General features: G+C 44.4%; 1 protein-coding gene across 1 annotated transcript in view; it reads left to right on the forward strand.

The window, feature by feature from the left end:
• Nucleotides 1-4,495, forward strand: part of LOC142259266 (uncharacterized) — a 343,907-nt gene extending 339,412 nt beyond the window's left edge. The window contains exon 11 of the mRNA XM_075331744.1: nt 1,390-4,495. Coding sequence (XP_075187859.1) covers nt 1,390-2,311 — 922 coding nt within the window. The 3' untranslated portion in view covers nt 2,312-4,495. The remainder of the gene's footprint in view (nt 1-1,389) is intronic.
• The last annotated feature ends 6,590 nt before the right edge of the window (nt 4,496-11,085 follow it).

Below are 11,085 nucleotides of genomic sequence, written 5' to 3' on the forward strand. Positions count from 1 at the left end.
CGCCACAGCAGTGTGAATGCCGTGCAGGGCCGCGCCGGGGATCGAGGAACGGTGAGTATGAGAGAGGGGGGGAAACTTCAGTCACTCGGGGGATTAGCGGTCACCGGTGAATCCTTCACAGGTGACCGCTAATCAGTACTCAACACAGACAGAGCCGCGGTATGAGGATGAAGTCGGGTGCAGTTCACCCGAGTTCATTCTCATCGCGCAACTCTGTCTGCTGTCAGCCGACATTTATAAACGACATTGTGCATCACACACACGGACATTCCACACGGACATTCCACGTACACATACACGTTAATTCCACACGCACACACGGACGTTCTGCACACAAACACGGCTAGCATATGCAATTCACACAGGTGCCACACGGACCATAAAAACGGACACAAAAACTGAACACAGACCCGAAAAACGGCCCGTAACACACGTGCGTGTTTTTCACGGACGTGTGAAGGGGGCCTTAATCTGTATTTCCATCATACTCCTGCCTCTTGCTTCCCTTGGGGATCGCAGATTAAATCTAGTCAGAAGACTAGTAAGGCACGCGACTTCTGCATCTCCATCTTCAGAGGTAATCCATAGGTTAGTAATAGCTTAGGGTCCCCTAGCGTGAGGGACAGTATAGGAGCCCCCTGTCCCTCATTATCCTGCAGTCAATTGTTGACAATCAATCAGATTTTTTACTATAGCACATTCCAGAGAACTGGTGCTACGAATTGGAGATCCGAATTAACAAAGATGTAACTCGTAGATGTCGAATTTGGAAAACAGATTCAGAATACATTTTTTGTTTATTTAATTTCTATTGTTATTATTTAAAAAAAAAAAAAAAGTACTTTCAAGATAATATTAAAAACTAATAACATTGTGTTTATTTTTAGCAGATGACTGTATTGGGAGTTCAGATGGAAATCTAATATTTTCAGAATTTAAAACAGATGATCAAAGTATCACACATGATACAAATCAAGAGCATGCTGCTGTCCCAGATATACCTCCAGTCCTTCCTCGGAAAGCTCTATCATCTGATCTTTTCAAACAAGTCCAAAATTCCAATTTATCACAGAATTGTAAGCAAAATAAAAGTTACCGAAGGGATCTGGAACATGAAACCGCTCCTACAAGGGAGAAACCATTTTCATGTTCGGAATGTGGGAAATGTTTTATTCAGAAATCAAACCTTATTAGACATCAGAAAATTCACACAGGGGAGAAACCATTTTCATGTTCCGAGTGTGGGAAATGTTTTATTCGGAAATCAGAACTTGTTGAGCATCAAAAATCTCACACAAGGATTAAGCCGTTTTCATGTTCAGACTGTGGAAAATGTTTTATTAGGAAATCAGATCTTGTTGAGCATCAAAAAATTCACACAGGGGAAAGGCCATTTTCATGTTCAGATTGTGGGAAATGTTTTATTCAGAAATCACATCTTGTTACACATCAGAAAAATCACACAGGGGAGAAGCCATTTTCATGTTCAGAATGTGGGAAATGTTTTGTTCAGAAATCACATCTTCTTACACATCAGACAATTCACACAGGGGAGAAGTCATTTACATGTTCAGAATGTGGGAAATGTTTTAGTTGGAAATCAAATCTTGTTGAGCATCAAAGAATTCACACAGGGGAGAAGCCATTTTCATGCTCAGAATGTGGGAAATGTTTTATTCGGAAATCGGATCTTGATGCGCATCAAAGAATTCACACAGGGGAGAAGCCATTTTCATGTTCAGAATGTGGGAAATGTTTTATTCAGAGATCACATCTTGTTGTACATCAGAAAAGTCACACAGGGGAGAAGCCATTTTCATGTTTAGAGTGTGGGAAATGTTTTATTCAAAAATCGGATCTTGTTGAGCATCAAAGAATTCACACAGGGGAGAAGCCATTTTCCTGTTCAGAATGTGGGAAATGTTTTATTCAGAGATCACATCTTGTTACACATCAGAAAAATCACTCAGGGGAGAAGCCATTTTCATGTTCAGAGTGTGGGAAATGTTTTAATTGGAAATCAGAACTTGTTGTGCATCAAAGATCTCACACAGGGGAGAAGCCATTTTCATGTTCAGAGTGTGGGAAATGTTTTATTCGGAAATCAGATCTTGTTGGACATCAAATATGTCACACAGGGGAGAAGCTATTTTCATGTTCAGAGTATGGGAAATGTTTTATTCAGAAATCAGATCTTGTTAGGCATGAAAGATCTCACACAGGGGAAAAGCCATTTTCATGCCCAGAATGCAGTAAATGTTTTACTATGAAGTTAAGTCTTGTTGACCATCAAAAATATCACACAAAATAAACCATGTTTATGTTCTGAATGTGGAAAATGTAATTCTCAGAAATCAGATCCTGTTAAACATCTGAAGAAGCCGCACAGGGAAGGAACCTTTTTCATGTTGTGAATAATTGAAATGTTTAACTAATAAATCAAGTCTTGCAGACATCAGAAAACCAACAGAGCAGAGCAGCCATTCTTACTTTCAGAATTTGCCAAATGTTTTTAAGACTAATCAGATCCTGTTGTCAGATGAGTCACACGGGAGAAGGCATCATAACTATTTTCAAAGAGTTTTATCAAAAAATCGGTTACAATTGCTCAAGTAAGAAATGGTCAGAGAAAGAACCATTTTCTCTCTTTTTAAACTTATCGTATTTTTTCGGACCGTAAGACACACCTAGATTTTGAAGGAGGAATATAGGGAAAACGTTTGACCAAAAAATGTGGTCATGAAGTTTCGGGACTGACCATTAATTGGTCTAAATCAAGCCTCTTTAAAGTGGATGGGGAAGTAACCTGGATAAATGATGATACTGGGGCTAACAAATTGAAGAGTGTGGACGAATTTAAATATCTAGGTATCCAGATATCGCTGCCAGTAAAAAAATACATACAGGTGAACTTATGGCCAGTTCTTAAAAAACTGAGAGCCAAAGTAGATGCCTGGAACAAGCTACATTTGTCAGTTGTTGGAAGGGTTAATTTACTAAAGATAGTAGTAATGCCTAAACTCCTATACATACTGCACAATGCCCCTGTTTGTATTTCAAAGAAAAGATTTAAAGGGATAAACTCGCTGTTTAGAGTCCTGGTGTGGGGTAAAAAGCAGCCTAGGGTGCGATTAGAGACTTTACAAAAGCCGAAAGATGAGGGGGGTCTAGCAATCTCAAATCCGGAATTGTATTATATGGCGGCGCAATGTCAACACCTCAGGGGGAGGTCTGATCGATAGACAGATGGGGGCATTAAAGAAGTGCTGGAATACATAGTGGGTAGAAGTCCATTGGTAATGGGACTAGAGGATGGTGCGGTGGGGCTCCTGGGTGGAACATCTCCTACAATGGCACTTATAAATAAGACCTGGGAGAAGCTGAAAAGGGTGAGAGGGGTGACCCGGTTAACTAAGTTTACACCTATCTGGGATAACAGTAATCTCCCGGAGATCCAGAAAATGGGGAATATTGAGGAATGGAGACGCAGGGGTGTAATATACATGCATCAGATATTGGACGGAGGAATTTTGAAATCGTTCCCGCAGTTACAGTGTGAGTTTCAGTTTCCGGCGTCTGGCTGGCTCCACTACAGTCAATTGAAACATGCGATTGCAGCCCAAGCGGCTAAAAAAAGTGTGGACATACAGACTGACCTGGTACTGGAATATGTGTGTAAGGGGAGAGGAAGCACTAAAGGGATCATTTCTGGCACATATAAAGATATATTACACATCTTTCTTTTAGATTACCCACTTAAAACTAAATCTAAATGGGAGGAGGAAGTTGGGACGATAACGGAGGAGGTGTGGGAGAGTATCTTGGAGTATGTACCTAAACTCTCTATGAGCAAACCGGCCAAGTTATCTCACCTATACGTGATTTACCGGGTATATAGGTCTCCGTTACTGATGTTTAAAATGGGGTTGAAAAGGAATTCGGAGTGTCGAAGGTGTCAGGGATCTGACGTAGGTATTTTTCATATGATGTGGTCTTGTCCGAGACTGGTCTCCTTTTGGACTAAGGTTATCCACAAGATAGGAAGAACATATGGGTGTGTCCTTCCCAGGGAACCATTGATATGTCTATTGGGATATGTTGAGGCGCTTGGGGTGGAAAATACTATGAAAATTGCCATTGCTAGGCTGCTGTATGCGACAAGAAAGCTAATTGCCAGGTCCTGGATTAAAAAAGACCCCCGACCAGGGGAGAGTACATTAAAAGGGTGAAATGTATTCTTCAGCTGGAACAGGGAGTGTATGAAAGAAGGGGGAATGTTAAAATGTTTAAGAAGCTATGGTCTCCTTGGCTGCAATGCGGATAGGACGACCAGTAAACTGGTTTGGGACTGGGATAGCCGTCGGAGACCTCTGATGTGTGTGTTTTGTTTTATTTGTGTTACTAGTAGTTCCTCCTGCACATCGGGGTGAACGGGATGGTTGCTATACTGCAGTTGGAGGGTATTCTAAGTGTGTACTAAACGGGATGTAGTATTGGGGAGGAGGGTTGCTGCCGGGGAAGGGGGCGGGAGGGGGGGAGGGGAAGGGAAAGGGGTAATAGATATGGTAAACTTAATTTGGATGCCGATTTGTTATACTGTTGTATGTATTCTGTTTTAATAAAAAAGTACCTGATTTAAAAAAAAAAAATGTGGTCATGAAGCACTGTTATGGGGGGGATCTGCTGCTGACACTGTTACAGGGATAAAATAACCCAATTCTATACTAATGTCCCCCATCCTGATCCCCTTCTAAGTATATGTGTCTCCCATCCGTGTGTATATGTCCTTCATCCTCGTATATACAGTATGTTGCACGTCTTTATCCCATCCTGGTATATATGATCCCCATCCTGGTATATATGTCCCTTGTCCTAGTATATATGTCACCATCCTTGTATACTTGTATATATGGCCCTCATCTTGAGCCCATTCTGGTATATATTTCCCCATCACACTGCATACATAAGAAAATAAATGAATATACTCACCATCCGTCCGCTCTCCCGATGCACGGTGTTCTCTTCTGATGCTGACAAGTGACTTCAGCATGTAAGAGGCGCAGCGCATGACATTACTGCCATGCACCCCCAGTTACATGCGAACGTCAGCTACCGGAATATTCACTGCTCCCCACAGCTGGGATTTTGGGCTTGGGGAGCAGTGAATATTCATTCTCTAATATTATACACAAGTGATCGCCCAGCCACAGCAGTAAGTCGGCGGCTGGGTGATCAAGTATACCCAATATTAAAGAGAATGAATATTCACTGCTCCCCATGCTAATAATACTGCCCACCTCTTGGTTGGCGCTGGCTTCATTGCCTAGAGGTAGGTGGGATTATGGCATCGGGAGCAGTGAATATTCATTTTCTTTTTTAGCTGGCACACTGTTGGCCCTTTTGAGAGCCTTAAGGAACATTCGTGAATTGTTTTGATACTGGATTATATTTAGATAATTCACAAATCTCAGGTTTCCCATTGATTTATTTACTAAAAAGTGCAGCCCCAGATTGGAGATAGGAAATCTTAAGTATATCACATTGTATATAATTGCATTTCAAAACTTGTTGTTTTGTTAATAAATGCTTGAAAATATACAGTGTGCCCACCCATATCCTGTCCACCGTCATTAAGTTGAGAACGGCGGCAGCTATAGGCATAGAAGTGGTGTCTAGGTTTAGTAAAGTAGCCATGCGCTACGCAATGAAACCACCTATAGTGCCACCTGGGAAAACAACAGAGTTAGCATTTTTATCTCGAAAATGGAACGTGATAGAGAAAAAAAGTGAAGTACAAAGTTGTAGGGCATCATCAATTCAATACGAATCGACACCTTGCATACAAAAATGCAATGATATGAAAACCATGACCCCCCAAAACATTGAATGCTGGTTACGCATATGGCACTCATTTAAAGGCTACTTTACATGCTGCGATATCGGTCCCGATATCGCTAGCGTGGGTACCCGCCCCCATCTGTTGTGAGACACGGGCAAATCGCTGCCCGTGCCGCACAACATCGCGCAGACCCGTCACACATACTTACCTGCCCGGTGACGTCGCTGTGACCGGCGAACCGCCTCCTATCTAAGGGGGCGGTCCGTGCGGCATCACAGCGACGTCACTGAGCGGCCGCCCAATAGAAGCGGAGGGGTGGAGATGAGTGGCCGGAACATCCCGCCCACCTCCTCATAGCGGCCGGGAGGCAGGTAAGAAGAGGTTCCTCGTTCCTGGTTTTTTTATGTCTGATATCCAATGGATTATGTTTTTGTGGGGCTACCCATAAATAGAGATAAGCGGACCCGTTGAAGTTTGGGTTCAGCTTTTTCTGTTATATTTTAAATAATGTTCAGATCGGGAACCGGACTGGTCCTGAGCCCCGGTGGAAGTCACTGATTGGGCAGTTCGGGTCTCCTCCCACATGCATCCAGCCATTAACAGAGTACTTATTACTGCGGAAGGGAGGGCAGGTTTTTTCCTTGTACACAATACATCCTATAACAATGTTTTTACCTCCCCGTGAAAGCCATTCACACACTGCAAGCAGCTCGCACTGGGCCGAGCACTGAGTGTACCCGAGCACACCGATGCTAGATCGAATGGTTAGGAAACATAAAGCACCCGAACTCCGAACTCTAACACTGATTTTTTGTATAAAGTCTGTATTTGGTACAAACACCGAACTTTACTATTTAGGTTCATTCGTCTCTGCCCACAAACCTTTATTACAGTTTAGATTATGGGTGTAGAAGAGACCAGAACTGAAAGGGGTCTACCTCTTGGTGGAGAGGAAGTAACATTTATGATACCTATGCTGGGGTTTTGTGAATTCAATGGTATTCGGTCATTCAGTGTTTACCCCTTAATTATAAATCAGAATACTGTAGAGACAGTGTCACGCTAGGAATGGTAAAGTACCAAGCGAACGGCGAAAGGCAAGGGAAACCCTGTGCCTAGGGTAAGGGGATATGAGAGCCCTGACCAAGTCTACCGCTGGGCACCTGGGTTTCCTTGCCACTTTATATAGATTCCACACCTATGCGCCGAGCCGGATACCTGACCCTAGGCTGACCCTGATCTGAGCCCTAAATAGGGAACGAATGGGATGAGCTCTTAATCAACCTCACTAGGTACTAAAGTACACACACGGATAACAAACAAGGGAAACAGCAAACAACGTACCACTAGACGACTCAGTAAGAAGTTCAGTAAAGAGCAACAACGATCCTTCTGGTGTGTGCAAGCCACCTGCTTGCATCCAGACCTTGTGAAGGAACTGAATATCTCCACCACAAGTCCAGGAAAAATGAGAATATTTTAACCCAAGAGGAAATACAGGTGATTAACAACTGAAGGGAAGAGGAGCTCCCCAGTGTCCTAAAGTAAAAGGATGAAAACCCAGCAGAGAGGAGATACCTAGTACACAGAATACTAACAGCAAGAAAAATAGAAAGTCAGGGAACATTTTGCACAGCCGAACGCTGTGACTTTCTATTGCCAGACACCACATGACTGTCTGTCACCAGTGACACACCTGTGACAGAGAGGAACTCTGATTCCAATGATGTGTCATTTACTGGGCTGTTTGCTGTAGTTTTGATAAAATCACTGTATTATCATTGGGGGATTATCACTAGAGAACTAGTAACCTGCTGCTATGTATCCTCTATCACCATAAGCTATATATAACTCCACCCCTGATTAGCAGCTTTCTGTCTATGCTCGTACACAGCTGCCAATCAGTGGTGTGGGTGAGGTTATACACAGAGCAGTATTTCGAGAACTGGTAGATTTTAAACAGAGAAAACTGAATTTCAAAACTTCAGCAAGCAGCCAAGTAAGTGACACATCGCTGGAATCAGGGTCTCTGCTTATACAGGTTGATAGGACACACGTTACAGGTAGCTTTGTTCCTCTTAATCTATAAATCACATCCCAAAGACATACACTATTACATTTTATATATTTAATCTGGAAAGTAGGCAGTGTTTATATAAATACACAAAGAATATTACAAAGGGGAACAAAATAATACAGCATATATAACTACATAAAATAAACGGGAATAACAAAAGGAAAATTACTGAACTTTGATCACAGTAATGGCTTCAGATTTCTGGAGAGAAGGACTCCAATGGAACGTAGAAAAATCCTACACTGCAATGTTCCTTTCATTGAATGAAGATCATAATTGGAATTAGTTTTTTATTACCACAAGTTACACCCACATACTTCCCCTCTGGTGACTCATAACATGGCTGGACATCAGTGAAAGATAGAATGAGTCTTAAGCCCGCTACACACGCTTCAATATATCTCACAATCCGTCGTTGGGGTCAAGTTGTAAGTGACGCACATCCGGCATCGTTTGTGAGGTATCTGCGTGTGACAGCTACTTGCGATCAGGATTGAACGCAAAACCGTTGATCGCAAACACATCGTATCATTCTCTAGAATTGAGCGTTTTGTTGCACGAACCTAGTCAATTGTAACGTGTGACATCCCTCATACGATTTTGGTGTCTGATGCTATGTGCGCAGGTGTGCGCTCTGCACCGCAGTTTATAAAAGGTCTGCTTCAGAGCGCAGCTGAAAAGCTGCGTTCTGAAGCGCCTCACAATGTCTGTCATTCACTAATCTCTGTCAGTCCGTCACTATCTCTGTCCCTCACTCTCTGTCCATGTCAGTCTATCCCCCTCTCTCATATACTCACCGATCCCCGATCCCCGGCGCTGCACGGCGTTCACACTGCTCCGGCGGCTTTTACTGTTTTGAAAAAGCCGGCCGCCCATTAAACAATCTCGTATTCCCTGCTATCCCCGCCCACCGGCGCCTATGATTGGTTACAGTGAGACACGCCCCCACGCTGAGTGACAGGTGTCACACTGCACCCAATCACAGCAGCCGGTGGGCGTGTCTATACTGTGTAGTGAAATAAATAATTAAATAATTAAAAAAAACGGCGTGCGGTTCCCCTCAATTTTAATACCAGCCAGATAAAGCCATACGGCTGAAGGCTGGTATTCTCAGGATGGGGAGCTCCACGTTATGGGGAGCCCCCCAGCCTAACAATATCAGCCAACAGCCGCCCAGAATTGCCGCATACATTATATGCGACAGTTCTGGGACTGTACCCGGCTCTTCCCGATTTACCCTGGTGCGTTGGCAAATCGGGGTAATAAGGAGTTATTGGCAGCCCATAGCTGCCAATAAGTCCTAGATTAATCATGTCAGGCGTCTATGAGACACCCTCCATGATTAATCTGTAAATTACAGTAAATAAACACACACACCCGAAAAAATCCTTTATTAGAAATAAAAACACAAACATATACCCTGGTTCACCACTTTAATCAGCCCCAAAAAGCCCTCCATGTTCGGCGTAATCCAGGATGCTCCAGCGTCGCTTCCAGCGCTGCTGCATGGAGGTGACCGGAGCTGCAGAAGACACCGCCGCTCCGGTCACCTCCACGCAGGTAATGAAGACAGCCGCGCGATCAGCTGCTGTCACTGAGGTTACTCGCTGTCACTGGATCCAGCGGTGGCCGCGGGTAACCTCAGTGACAGCTCAGCTGATCGCGCTACTCACCTCAGTTGCTGCGTGGAGGTGATAGGAGCGGCGGTGAGTAGCGCGATCAGCTGAGCTGTCACTGAGGTTACCCGCGGCCACCGCTGGATCCAGTGACAGCGGGTAACCTCAGTGACAGCAGCTGATCGCGCGGCTGTGTTCATTACCTGCGTGGAGGTGACCGGAGCGGCGGTGTCTTCTGCAGCTCCGGTCACCTCCATGCAGCAGCGCTGGAAGCGACGCTGGAGCATCCTGGATTACGCCGGACATGGAGGGCTTTTTGGGGCTGATTAAAGTGGTGAACCAGGGTATATGTGTGTGTTTTTTATTTCTAATAAAGGATTTTTTCGGGTGTGTGTGTGTTTATTTACTGTAACTTACAGATTAATCCTGGAAGGTGTCTCATAGACGCCTGACATGATTAATCTAGGACTTATTGGCAGCTATGGGCTGCCAATAACTCCTTATTACCCCGATTTGCCAACGCATCAGGGCAAATCGGGAAGAGCCGGGTACAGTCCCAGAACTGTCGCATATAATGTATGCGGCAATTCTGGGCGGCTGTTGGCTGATATTGTTAGGCTGGGGGGCTCCCCATAACGTGGAGCTCCCCATCCTGTGAATACCAGCCTTCAGCCGTATGGCTTTACCTGGCTGGTTTTAAAATTGGGGGGAACCGCACGCCGTTTTTTTTAATTATTTAATTATTTATTTCACTACACAGTATAGACACGCCCACCGGCTGCTGTGATTGGGTGCAGTGTGACACCTGTCACTCAGCGTGGGGGGCGTGTCTCACTAACCAATCACAGGCGCCGGTGGGCGTGGAAAGCAGGGAATACGAGATTGTTTAATGGGCGGCCGGCTTTTTCAAAACAGTAAAAGCCGCCGGAGCAGTGTGAACGCCGTGCAGCGCCGGGGATCGGTGAGTATATGAGAGAGAGCTGCTAACTTCAGTAACTTAGGAGATTAGCGGTCACCGGTGAGTCCTTCACTGGTGACCGCTAATCAGGACGCGACACAGACAGAGCCGCAGCATGACCATGAAGTCGGGTGAAGTTCACCCGAGTTCATTCTGACAGTGCGGCTCTGTCTGTGTCTGCTGTCATCTGCCATTCAGCTCTGCTACATGGCTGTCTGTGTCTGCTGTTAGCGGCCATGTAGCAGAGCTGAATGGCAGTGACATAGTAAAAACACATCCCTACACATTACACACGCTTGGCAAGTCAATAAATAAAAAAAAAAAAAAAAGGTGTCCAATGCATACGTCACAGAACACATGATCTAAAGGATCGCACATAAAATTGACCAATTTAACATAGACTACTAACGCTCGTGTGACAGCAAATGAACGACCAACGTGAAATCTCATAAGATCCCATATGCAACCTGGGCGTGTCACATCGCAAATGCGATTGTACAACTAATTGCAACGTGTAAAGTGGGCTTTAGGGTGGCTTTACACGCTATGATATCGCTAAAGCGATCTCGTTGGGGTCACGGAATTTGTGACGCAC

This window comes from Anomaloglossus baeobatrachus (genome assembly GCF_048569485.1).
Source record: "Anomaloglossus baeobatrachus isolate aAnoBae1 chromosome 5 unlocalized genomic scaffold, aAnoBae1.hap1 SUPER_5_unloc_5, whole genome shotgun sequence".
NCBI classification, from domain to species: domain Eukaryota; kingdom Metazoa; phylum Chordata; class Amphibia; order Anura; family Aromobatidae; genus Anomaloglossus; species Anomaloglossus baeobatrachus.